The sequence below is a fragment of the Cololabis saira genome, chromosome 11 (genome assembly GCF_033807715.1).
Source record: "Cololabis saira isolate AMF1-May2022 chromosome 11, fColSai1.1, whole genome shotgun sequence".
NCBI classification, from domain to species: domain Eukaryota; kingdom Metazoa; phylum Chordata; class Actinopteri; order Beloniformes; family Belonidae; genus Cololabis; species Cololabis saira.
In genome coordinates this window covers 18598350-18611687 of record NC_084597.1, presented here as the reverse complement: position 1 = coordinate 18611687, position 13338 = coordinate 18598350, and the positions used below count along the sequence as shown (strand labels likewise).

The 13338-nt window shown below is 41.3% G+C and overlaps 1 protein-coding gene across 4 annotated transcripts in view; it reads left to right on the top strand.

The window, feature by feature from the left end:
* Nucleotides 1–13338, top strand: part of LOC133455073 (ceramide transfer protein-like) — a 37701-nt gene that overhangs the window by 22355 nt on the left and 2008 nt on the right. For 2 of the 4 annotated variants that reach the window (XM_061733907.1, XM_061733905.1), the window contains 12 exons: nt 2857–2940; nt 5115–5272; nt 5368–5460; nt 6110–6196; nt 6309–6401; nt 6520–6576; nt 11144–11239; nt 11341–11473; nt 11570–11640; nt 11724–11852; nt 11935–12064; nt 13119–13255. In XM_061733907.1, coding sequence (XP_061589891.1) covers nt 2857–2940; nt 5115–5272; nt 5368–5460; nt 6110–6196; nt 6309–6401; nt 6520–6576; nt 11144–11239; nt 11341–11473; nt 11570–11640; nt 11724–11852; nt 11935–12064; nt 13119–13246 — 1259 coding nt within the window. In that variant the 3' untranslated portion in view covers nt 13247–13255. The remainder of the gene's footprint in view (nt 1–2856; nt 2941–5114; nt 5273–5367; nt 5461–6109; nt 6197–6308; nt 6402–6519; nt 6577–11143; nt 11240–11340; nt 11474–11569; nt 11641–11723; nt 11853–11934; nt 12065–13118; nt 13256–13338) is intronic. The other 2 variants (XM_061733908.1, XM_061733906.1) reach the window with 1 other exon arrangement.

Here is a 13338-nt window from a genome sequence, read left to right as displayed (position 1 = left end):
TTGAAACTAACAAGCTCAATGACAAGTCTTGTCATTCATTGCCCAACCAACAGGCATGCAAAAGCAGCAGCCATCTCGCGGCCATTTATGTTTATCTCATTGTTCCAGTTTTTCGTTTGCCAACAGCAAGTTTTTTATTTTATTTCGGCTCTTCACCAACTTCTTCTATTATCTGTTGCCACCAAATGGTATAGCGTGGTAGTCTCTAAAGTCAGTGGATCCTACTGAGTCCAACACTGTTTATGGAGACATGATGACTGAAAGGAGCGGGGAGGAAGTCTGTCCGATACAGTTTCAACCTCCTGGGTTTCACCCGGATCCCTGCCCACAGACATTTGCCTTCTGTGATGTTGGAAGATAACATGCTTTAGGTTACTGGACAAATGCAGTAAAATAAAATCCAACCGAAATCTATTTATGATCTAGACTATAGTTCCATAATACTTTTTTACCTTTGACACATCTTAAAAAATGTATCTTTTTAACTAATTGTAGATAAAACAATGAAAATAAAATCTGATCCATTGATAGAATTGTGTGTTTAATTTAAAATCTGCTAGTGGGTGCACTTTGCTCCTGATGCACACGATGCGTTATCCAAACCAGAAGAAACAAAACAAATCAATTCCAGCTGAGGAACGTTGTCGTCAGTCTAAGGGCCAGTCCCAATACACCCCCCACCCCTACTTTTCAGCCCTACCCCTAAATTTTGCACGTTCCCGTGAGGGTAGTGGTGTCCCAATTGCTCTTTGCATCTAGGGCTAGTGGCCTTATCGAGGGGTAGGGGGTATGAATCTAGCCCTTAAAAGCTAGGGATTTCAGATGCTGACTTCGCGACCGAGGGCCTGAGAAAATTTCCCAGAATGCTTTACGTCATTATTTGCAGACTGAATTAAACAAAAAAACATGGCGGACATTTCTTATTTTTTAGTGAATAAAATCAATATTTTGAGTTAGTTTCTGCATAAAAATGCGTTTTGATTACATTACTAGCGAGAAATATATATTTTACTTTCATCATATTCACTCAGTGAATGTACATAATCACTCCCTTGCCTTGTCTTTTCAGATCTCGCCAGAATAAAGGCTGATTTATGGTTCCGCGTTACACCAACGCAGAGCCTACAGCGTAGGTTACGCGGCGATGTACGCCGTACGGTGCGCGTCGCCGCGTACCCTACGCCGTAGGCTCTGCGTCGATTTAACGCGGAACCATAAATCAGCTCCCGAGCCGGCGGCTTTTCTCATCCCCCGAAAACATCGGAGTAAATTTCTTAACAGGCGTTATTTGGATAAACTGAGCCCAAGTTGGGGATCTTAACGGTTACTTTTATGCCTGAAAAAATAAAAACTTAATAAAGTGGCATATTAACAGCACTACAGCGGAATTTAAAACAGCTTTTAGCTCTCGGCTTCCTGATATGGTGTAACGTATGTGTAAACGTAACTACGCAGTCGCTTACGTACCCGAACGTAAACCACGCAGTGACGTAGCAAGTGGTGTCCCAATCCCTAGGGAAGATTACAAAGCCCTACCCCTTGTGGCTTCATTCATTAGGGCTAGTGGTAGAAAGTAGGGGGTGTATTGGGATTAGCCCTAAAACTCTTCTACCAATGAACCCCTTCAGAAATAATAGTGAGGTTTTAAATCACAAGTCTTGATATGATACTTGACATGATACTTGATATACTTGATCAAGATTTTAATTCTGTTTTTATTGAAGGGGGTAGTGATCAATACAAGACAATATCAGATGTTGATTGACCGTAATTACTTCCATTCACATCATATTGAAGTTAATAACTAAAATATAGTTTCAAATTTTATTTTTGAGTTTGAATACAGTTAAATTAAAACAATTTGTTCCTCCTTAATAAAAACACACTACAAAGACAACTTGATAATGTGTATTGATGTCTGATCAATATTGATGCTAATAGATGGTTCATCATTAAATCGATGTAGATCAGTTGATCATCACACTTCTACAAAAAAAAATTATTTTGATGTATAGTCATCTTTTTAAGTGGATTTTTACATTACAAAGTGTTTTTTTTAACAATACAATCAAATTCAAGGTTTATTTTTGGATTAAAACAGCTGGTTGATCACTCGACTGCTTTTATAATAAAAAGACAAAACAATGTGCTTCAGAAGTAGAATTTCATACTTTCTCTTGCTGCACCTGAAGATGATGTTTTGGTCAGTCTTTAAAGTTGATGCATTTGAGAAATTAAATTGAGGATTGAACATCAGAAGCTGAACATCTGATTAAAACCAGTCATTAAAAACCAGAAATCTGAGTAATTGTGTGTATGCTGAGTAGCTGTAGCAGTAATGTGAAGACGGGCGAGACTGGTACAAGTTAAGCCGATGGGTTCGTTTAACCCCAGATCATCATGGATGTGTTTTCTTCTCTGCATGAATCCTAATAACTGGGGTTTACAAACAAAGATGAAGTGAATCTTATACAGAATGTGTTTGTCGTGAGTCAGACGGCAGTAATTCAGTAAACCCTCTCGACCTCACCCCGCGTTGGCCGGCCGAACATTTGTTCATGGAGGTCCGGCTGGGTGCCCCTGGATGAAACCCTGCTTTTGTTCTCTTCACCTCCCTCCCAGTCTTCCTCTCTCGCATTCTCTCCACTCTGAAGATGAAACCAGACCATTGTCATGTTGGCCAGCGTGGCAGATATCTGGCTTCTGTGCTGTAGCTTCAGCTGTGAATGGGGGCACCAGGCACTGCTGTGTCCAGAAACCTAACTTTCACAGAAGTCCTGCAAAAACACGCTTGTGTGCAGCAAAAACCTATTCAGTTTTTTTTTTAATCTAAATCTTTCTCTTTTTTTGTTTCAGTCGTAGAGGACGATGAAGATGACTTTCCCAACACTCGCACCGATGCAGACTTTCTGCACAACAACAACGGTAGCAGAGAAAAACGTGAGTAATGCCTAATTGACTGTTAAAGCCTATGAAAATGTGTTTTCAAATTGTAAACATTTCAGTGCAGAACAGAAGAAACAAAGTTGTAATGAGAGGACAGTGCGAGATGCAAGTATTAAGGCTTAAGATAGTGCTCGCTTTTTAAATTGATATACTGTACTTACGACAAAGTCGGCCACACTCCTCCAGACGAACTGGCCAGTTTTAGTCGCAACGCTCCACTTCTGAAAACTATCTGGCACTTTGAATATTTATGATGTGACATCTTTATGTGTGGGTTTGAATCCCGACAGTAAACACTCTCACGCTCTGTGGGTCGTTAGGAGGAACTTCATCACAGCCAAGAACAAAGACAGCTGACCGAACATTCAGACCTGTATATGACGTTTGTAATGACTTTTACTCGCCTCCAGATTGTGTTGTAACAACGCTGACACTGTTGAAGTTGTTTCCTTTTATTTTTTTAATTATTATTATTTTTTTTTTGTGGCTCTAGTGGCCTTTATTTCAAATGTACACAGGAAAGGGGTAGAGAGAGAGATTGGGGATGACATGCAGCAAAGGGCTGTAGGCCGGGAATCGAACCTGCGCTGCAGGAGGACTCTAGCCTCAGCACATAGGCCACTTGCTTTAACCACTGTGCCGGAGCCCTGGATAGCTCAGTGGGTTGAGCGGGCCCCATTTGTAGAGGCTATAGTCCTCATGCGGACAGCGCAAGTTTGAGTCCCGGCTGGTCGCTCTATACTGCAATGTCTCCCCCTCTCTCTCTACACGTTTCCTGTCTACCTACTTTCTCAATAAAGGCCATCCAGCAGCCCAAAGTTGTTTCCTATTTACCTGCCATGTATGTTTAGACTCAAGTTGCGTTTCTTTGCTAGAGATTGTGCAGTTTGCCTGGTCAGTTACGTTCCCGGTTTACGATATAAATCCCTGTGTTAAACTGTGTTCCATGAGAAAATGGCTCGTAAATGCTGTTTCCCCATTGTTGGTGTGGTTTAAACGGCAACTGAAGATTTGTTTTTTTTTTCTCAACTGCTGTGTCCTTAAATGTCCCATCAATCACCAGAGGTGTCTCGTCCTGCGTGTTTGCTTCAACCTCATACAGATAACTTTCAACAAGAGTATTATAGTTGGAAAAAAAGTTTGTAGCTTTGTAAAAAAAGTTTGTAGCTTTGTATCTAGAAGTACAAATATGTTTTGCAAGTACAAATATTTTTTGCACACGCACAAAATATTTCTACAAGTACAAATATTTTTTTCACACGCACAAAATATTTTTTGCAAGTACAAATATTTTTTGCAAGTACCAATATTTTTTGCACACGCACAAAATATTTCTACAAGTATAAAGTTTATTTACAGATACAAAATAGTTATGGCATTAATTTTAGCCCATAAGCTTACGTAAAAAAATGTTTTAATCATGACCAGAATCAATAGAAGTTCTTCATTTACATTTACATTGCATAAACTTTTTGATAGATGTGAAATAAATACTGTAAATAAATCAGGGGATTTTTAATCTTACGAGGCAGCTTGAATGTTGACGACACTCTTCGAGTTTCCAGCCAGTTGGGATGACACGTTTGGAGCTCGGCTGCACATAAAATACAGTATGTTGCGACACCAAACAGGGGGCAGGGGGTGGTTTGTTTGTTTGGTTTTTTCCCTGCAAGTTAAAATATCAAGTTTTAATTTCAATTGTAGGGGTCATTTAACTCTTTTCGCTCCCTCGTCTGCTAAAACCAAAGTAACTTTGGACTCCAGGCCTGACGGTGTTTTGCAACAACAGCTTATCAATTTATGGCATCGTGTCACACAGCAGCGATGATGAAGCTAGCTCACAGAGCTGCAGCAGACATCAAACTAGAGTGAGATGAAAGAGAAAACAGGAGTGATGGAGCTAGAGACGCAGACTAGAGTAAATCTGAGACGGCATCATAAAAACAACCTGACCTACTGCTCTGCTGTGCTCACGGTTGGGTCGCTGGTTTTTAAATAGTGTATTTTAGTTCTGTGACGTATCACAAGACTCCACCCACAACTGGAACAAAAGTGTTAAATCTATGGTTTCTTTTAATGTCTCTTGTGTCTGTGTGTACGTGTTTTGTTTTTTAACTGTTTTCAGCTTGTTGTAACCTTTAACTTTTCTCTCCTCGTCTCTCTCTCAGTGTTCCAGTCCTTGAGTCTGAAGGGAATTAACGGCATTGACTTCAAGGGCGAGGCCATAACATTCAAGGCCACCACAGCAGGGATCTTGGCCACTCTGTCCCACTGCATTGACCTCATGGTGAAGAGGGAGGACAGCTGGCAGAAGAGACTGGACAAGGTCTGGACTCATCTTAGCACCGTCATGTCCAACAGCCATCTTTAAGTCTGTAGCTGTAGCTGTAGTGTCATTATTTCTGGTTTTTGTGTGTGCAGGAAATGGAAAAAAGACGAAGAATAGAGGAGGGCTATAAATCAGCTCTCAATGAGCTAAAGAAGAAATCTCACTTTGGAGGTCCAGATTATGAGGTACGATTGTGAAACATCATAAAGCAATTTATACCACGGTCTGTGTGAATACTCTGTATTTGGTGAATTTAACAATTTTGATGACTGGGATGCAGAAGAGGAGAAAAAAGAAAATAACCGAGCGGTGCTGAGCGGACTAGAATATCTCCTGTTGCTACTGTAAGTCGTATCTCAGGTCTGTCCTAGTTACTGGAGAATCAACACTGTGTCCATTGCATAAGGACCTTATGGGACGGTAGTGATTGTTCCAGGTATTAGTCAAACCCTCTGGTGTTACCAAGGAAACTGAGTTATGGCTTGTTAAAAAAACGTTGTAATTTACCAGGTTACAACGGTTGCAGACGAGAGATTAAATAGTCCGCTCAGCTGTGGCTTGTTATAAAACTAATGATTTCAACTGAAAACACATTAAAGCATGAATTACTGATTTAATATTTATGTTTTTTGGTTAGTGACCGTGGTATAAGCGGGATATATATGTATATATGTAAGGGATAATGCCCGACGAGGTGTACATTATCATAAATATATGGACTTTGCGTCGTCCATATATTTACGATAATGTACACCTCGTCGGGCACTATCCCTTACATAAACTACAGGTTGGTGGGGACCCATGAATGATCTTCTCGTTGTGCTTCGTGTGCAGGAAGGTCCAAACAGCCTCATCAATGAGGATGAATTCTTTGATGCTGTGGAAGCGGCTCTTGACAGACAAGACAAAATAGAAGAACAGGTAAAAAAGAAAAGATCAAGTTTATATGGAGATAAAAAGGCCAGAGGGACTTCACCATTTACTGAATCATCCTCCGTGTTTGAAGAAAGTAAACTTCATGTTTTGTGTCTAGTGTCAAACGGAGAAGACGAGGATACAGCGATCCAGCCCAGTTCCTCCTGGAGACATCTACTCCACCAGTGGCACACACAGGTTCTCTGATAAGGTATTAACTGTTTCACTGCTTGAAGCTCTACAAGCTCCTTTCATCAATCCACCTGTCTGCCTTCCATCTCTTCTCTTTCATCATGTCCATCAATCCTGTTTTCTCGTCTTCCCTGTAGCCTCGTAGCGTCATAGTCAGGGCTGTTCCTCTGGAAGTCCACAGATTCAGCTCAGAGGTAACTTCCTGCCAAGGCTCAGTCAGCCACTCTTTTCTGTTTTCTTTTGTCTGGACTCAACTAGGGCTGTTCGATTTTGCCCAAAAATAAAATCTCGATTTTTTTCTCTCAAAATCCGATTTTCGATTACGATTACGATTATTTTGTGAATTGACAAAAGGCAAAGAAATGATTTCAAATATGCTGTTTTTTTATTGAACATTTGCCCCATTGGGCTTTAAGTGCAAACTTTGCTCTTATTAAACCAAAAATGAATGAATAAAGTGCAAAACTCTGTAAAATAAGTTGATAAAAAGTTTTAAAAAATATAATAAAATATAAAGTTTTATCTCTGGAAAAAAAATCAGCAAATTAGCACTTGCAAACATACAGTAAGTTATATTTCCAATTAAATAAAACAAGACATTTTCTAATTAAACTAAACTGGGTCTTTGCATGCTAAATAATAATGCAACCCATGAAGGAGGTAGAGGTGTGTAATGTCAGTCATTACATTTGCTGTTCACATTTGCAAGTTTTTTGCAAGGAACACGAGCCGGTCTACGGCATCTGGCTTGAGGGATGCCCGGTGGCATGTTACAACGCCCCCTCCTACACTAAAGAGCCTCTCCGATGGGGCACTTGTCGCAGATATTGAGAGGTATTTCCATCAATCATTAATATGGTATCAATCATTAATATGTGTGCAGACAAGGTAAAAAAAAAAAAAAAAGTGAAAAATCGATTTTACGAGTTTCACGTTTTAACATCGTTCTAATTACATAATCGCGATTACGATTTAAAATCGATTAATCGAACAGCCCTAGACTCAACACTGTGTTTGCTTGACTATTGAATCTCCACTAACTGCATCGACCTGTTCATGAATATTCTAGAAAGTTAAATTCACTGGATCAGTGTTTTTAAGGGGACGTATTGTGAAAGTAACTGTTCTTTTCTGCTTGTGAGCATGTGATTTGGTGGTGGCTCAAAGCATCTAAGCTTAAAAAAAAAAAAAGAATGTCAACTCATCCAGACAACCAAGGTCGTTTTGTAGGAGTCATCTTGGAAGTAAAACCTCAGAAGTCCAAGCAGACACTAGCTGGAGAAAATACGTTCCTTGAAGGTGGCTGATGGGTTGGTCAAGTTCTTTCATAAAATCCACCACCATCTCCTTCGTCTTGGACATAAACATGTCCAAGACGAAGACTGAACGCCAGGTAATGAAGTCTGAAACTACAAAATCATCAACAAATACAATAATCTGACGTCCATCATGCTGACTTTGGCCCTGGTTGGTGTACAGCACAAACACTCACAGACTGAGAAGCTTAAGTTGAGCTGGTTCTAACTTAAAAGGTTCAGCCCGGGTCATCTTGTACTGTATGATCCCAGAAAGTCCAAGCCCCTGTGTTGCAGAGCCACTGATCGGTGAACGACTCTCTCTCTCTCTCCTGGGATTTGTCACAACGTGGTCTCGTATTGCTGCGAATCCCAGCATGCCCAGCTGTCACAGAACCAACCAGCACGCTCTATCTATCTCAGACCTGCGCGTCTGTCCCTCAAGTCCTAACTGTAATGCCTGTCATCTGAGGCAGTAAAGCAGAGTATCTCCCCTGACTGAGGTCACCCTTAATTCCTCAGCCAGGCTTGTAAAGGGAAGATGCAGCTGGTTGTTTTACCCACAGAGTAGGGATGGGCGGTATGGACTAAAAAATGTATCACGATAATTTCTGGCATTTATCCCTATAACGATAAAGAAGACGATAAAAAAAAAACCAATTCAACTCCACCTTTTTAACTATGAATCTATCTCGCTCTCAGATCCGCCATGTTTGTCATCAACGGGAATTTATCTTTCTTTCTTTCTTTCTTTCTTTCTTTCTTTCTTTCTTTCTTTCTTTCTTTCTTTCTTTCTTTTTTTCTTTCTTTCTTTCTTTCTTTCTTTCTTTCTTTCTTTCTTTCTTTCTTTTTTCCCTTCCTTCCTCCTTTCCTCCTGCTCTTTCCTTCCTTCTTCCCTTCCTCTTTTCTCCCTTCCTTCCTCCTTTCCTTGTTTTCTCCCTTCCTTCTCCCCTTTCTTTCCGTCCTTCCTTCCTTCCTTCCTTCCTTCCTTCCTTCCTTCCTTCCTTCCTTCCTTCCTTCCTTCCTTCCTTCCTTCCTTCCTTCCTTCCTTCCTTCCTTCCTTCCTTCCTTCCTTCCTTCCTTCCTTCTTTTTTCCCCTTCCTTCCTTCTTTCCTCCTGCTCTCTCCTTCCTTCTTCCCTTCCTCTTTTCTCCCTTCCTTCCTTCTTTCCTTGTTTTCTTCCTTCCTTCCTTCCTTCCTTACTTACTTACTTACTTACTTACTTACTTACTTACTTACTTACTTACTTACTTACTTACTTCCTTCCAAACAAAAATCAGCTTTACACAAAAACATCATCAACGGGAATTTATCGTTTTTACCGCGACATGACAAATTCTTATCGTGAGGAATTTTTTGACGGTATATCGTGAACGGTAAAATATCGCCCATTCCTACCACAGAGGCCAGTTTTGCTCAGGCTCTTCGGTAGACCCACCCACCTTTTAAAGGAACGACTGATATTCCACTTCAAGCCCTCTACAAAGGTCATTGGGACTTCAGATATCAGCAGTGGTGGAGAGGTCTTGGCAGGTTGGAAAATACATGCCGTGAACTATCCTGGGAGTCCGGACTTGTCCACGTCTGGCAGCCGTGCCCTCAGCTCCATCTGAGCTGCCTGGATTGTCACGGTGTCTTTCAGAGTGCAGAGGAAGACCTTCCCCAGGCTCTTCACTGGCTTCTCAGACGGTCATGAAATCAGGATTCCTCCCAAAGAGCAGCCGTACTTGTCAGATTCTGCTCTTCCTTGAGACCAAAGACCGTGATCTGGCCGGCTCGACACCCCTTCTTACCCACACAGTGAGCCTTTTGAGCATATCAGGAGACATTGGCATCCTGGCACTGATGTTGCTGCAACAACATCACATCTGCGGTCAGACCGATCTAGACCGGTGCCCGCTGTGTTTCACATGTCCGTCACCAAAGTGAACGACGATGTGGTGCAACCAATGATGGTGATGCCGTGTAGGTGATGTTTTATTTCACACCGACAGTTGGGAGAAATGGGAAATGTCCACTTATGTACAAAAAGTTCATGTGACATCTGTCTTTGATAACCTGAGAGTCCTGGTTCTCCACTCCAGGATCTTGTAAGAATTGAACAAAGCCAGTGGTCTTGTGAAGCTCTCCCAAATTTGGGTCCCTCAAGATTTCAAAGATCCTGATTACTATCCCATAAATGGGCTCTGCTTTGACGCGCACCTCATGTTTTGAACCTCTTTCCTCGTGTAAAATGATTATTCATCGTCATAAAATGGTAGATAAATCTGAAAACACGGATGAGCATAACATAGATCCTGATGGGTGGAAATAAAACGCTGGGAGAACTCAGCCAATCAGAAATGTCGAGCCATTCTGTCAAAGGAGCATGATGATGATGATGATGATGATGATGATGATGATGATACGTCTCCTTTTAAACTGTTCCATTTGTACATTAACTGATCATTGTTGCAGATGTGTACTTGGTAAATCAGCGCTTTGTTTTGACATCTGGTTTTAATCTGATGTCACAGTCAGATCTGATGCCAAGTTTGACCAAATTTGACATCTGCTTTTGATTAGTTTGGTCTTGGTTTTCTCATAACTTTGTCATGGACTTGTTTTTGACATGATCAAGGTTTGGTTACCACATGTAGTTTTCTTTTTTTTTTTTTAAACAAAAAATTAAAAAAACATGTTTTTGGCAACATGACGCCTGACTGACTCGCAGGACAAGTCTTGTATTTGACTAAACTGATGGAACTAGAGAACAAATACCGTCATTTCCAGACTACTGAGCGCACCTGAATATAAGCTGCGCCCTCAAAATTTAAAAAGACAATAGACATAAATAATGGGCACTAAATGTATCGGCGGCATGAACCTTGTTAACCCGTAAAAATCCATAAATTAGCCACGTCATTCTTAAAGCCTCAATGTTCAAAGCATGCGGCAAAAAGTAGCGGCTTATAGTCTAGAAAGTACGGTACTGAAGTTAAACCGTTACATCCACAGTCTTTAATAATGTCATATTATAATTTTTATCAGTCGTTTTGTTGTCAGCTGAGCCTCATTTGTGGCTGCAGGCAGTCCTGCTCCCGATTAACTAGCAGAGACGTTACCGAACACGAGAAGCTGCTCTCTGCAGGAGCCTGCAGAGCAAATCATCTTCTTCCTGAGAGGAGATGATCCTGGACAGCAGAGCATGTCGGCGAGCACATCTGGACCATTATCTGTCACTGCACAAATGTTTTTAAGTTCCTGAACGAGGCAGCATTGTGTAGTGTTTCTTTGTTCTCAGTCACAGTATTTTATTTTACATTTCGTTTGTCTGTGTTACACAGGAGTCAGCTGCTGCTTTTAAGCAGTTTCAGTTGGTTAATCTTCAGCACAGAAAGGCTGTTTTCCCACCTCTGTACTCCAGTACCTTTCCAAAATGTTATCTCATAATCAGACTCTCATGTATCCTTATGTCTGCATTGCAGGTGGAGGAGATGGTGCAGAATCACATAACTTACTCCCTGCAGGATGTCGGTGGAGATGCCAACTGGCAGCTAGTTGTAGAAGAGGGGGAAATGAAGGTAGAGTTAAGATGTCATAACTTCAAATCAAACATTTGCTTGGAATATAATGAAGTAAAAGTCCATCAAACCAAAGTGGCTTTCCCTCTGTGCATGTGCAGGTGTACAGGAGAGAGGTGGAAGAAAACGGGATCGTTTTGGACCCTTTGAAGGCCACTCATTCAGTGAAGGGGGTGACGGGTCACGAGGTCTGCCACTACTTCTGGGACACTGCGTACCGCAACGACTGGGAAAGTAGGTCTTTGTGCAAAAAAATCGGGTTTATTTCAGGCTGTCGGCATGAAAAAACTGACCTTGATTGTCATTCGTCTGCCGTTTTGTTCTCGTTAGCTACGATTGAAAACTTCAACGTCGTGGAAACGCTGTCAGACAACGCTGTGATTGTGTATCAGACACACAAGGTAGGAAATACAGGCTAAATATTTGATCGTTGGAAGTTATGCACATACTTGGGCGGGATGTGTAAAGATGCTCTGTGTTGTAGCGTGTGTGGCCTGCATCTCAGAGGGACGTGCTGTACCTTTCTGCCATGAGGAAGATCGTGGCCAACAACGAAAACGACCCAGACACGTGGCTGGTCTGCAACTTCTCCGTGGATCACGACGACGCGCAGGTCAGAATTAAAACCCATCTACACTCTCATGACAAGAAATCTGAAGTGGTTTACTGAGTCTCCGGCCCGCTCTCTCCCACAGCCATCCAGCAGATGTGTTCGTGCCAAAATCAACATCGGCATGATCTGTCAGACGCTGGTCAGTCCACCAGAGGGTGATAAAGAGATCAGCAGGGACAACATCACCTGTAAAATCACCTACGTGGCCAACGGTGAGTTTACTGATGTCTCCGACTTCAACGTCCAACTCAGGGGTCAGGGTCTTCCATAAGACCATCGCTTTACACTTCAGGAGTTTTTTTTTCCATGTAGAGTAAGTGGAGACGGTGGGCCCTGGTCCCATTTTGATCATCTTATTTTTATTAATTACCGTATTTTCTGGACTATAAGCCGCACCTGTATATAAGCCGCATCCGCTCTATTTAGAAAAAAAGATATGCAAGCTGCAGATATTTATGTTGTTAGATTAGATATTTACTACATGTACAGAAGGATTTTGAGCTGTAAATGATGTACATGTTTGTACCTAAATAGATCCTTTCCTAACAGTGTCTTTTAACACAGCAGCAACTTTGCTGATTAAAACGGGAAAGAACCAAGAGAAAATAACCGGTATTTATTTATCTATTTATCTGTTTGAAATCTGCTTCTACTTCCATCAGCTAAAGAAGAAGTAGCATATTCTTCTTTGCATTTATTTTGTCTTAGTTTTTATTCTAATTCCGGTTAGCACTCCCCCTAGCGGTGGAAGAAAAATCCACAGAATAGCCGCACCTTTGTATAAGCCTCACGGTTCAAAACCTATGAAAAAAGTAGCGGCTTATAGTCCAGAAAATACAGTAATTAATTTCTCATCAGCACTTATTTCTCCAGTTCACAGATTAAAATCCTCTGTTGTAGTTGAGAGCCGAGCTGATGAGAAATAAAACAGAGCAGGTTAAAAACCTTCTACAATATAAAACGACTGTAACAGTTTTAGGACAGGATTTAAATGATGATTTTGTTCAGCAGGACGAGGAAACAACTCCTTCGTTTGTTTCAACAGTTTTACATTTAAACCAAACAAGTGTTCCAATGAAAGGAGACGGTGAAGAGTTCTTCTTCTTTAATCTGTCTTTATTGTACAAACGTGTCAAATGAGACACCTCAGACCCACCAGAAGGCTGTGAATTTGTTTTAAATAAAAGTATTTTTCCACACTTTTTTTTCTTGGTCTCCACTGATGTAAGTTCTGATGGAGTGTGACGTTTACGTGTGTGCTTGCAGTGAATCCAGGAGGCTGGGCTCCTGCCTCCGTCCTCAGGGCGGTTGCTAAGAGGGAGTACCCCAAATTCCTGAAGCGCTTCACCTCCTACGTGCAGGAAAAAACTGCTGGCAAACCCATCTTATTCTGAGCCTGGCAGGTAACTCGGCTTTTCTCCTCACCAGACTTTTTTGAAAAATACATCTGCATTCATGCACGGTGCAAAATAACAACATGAAGATT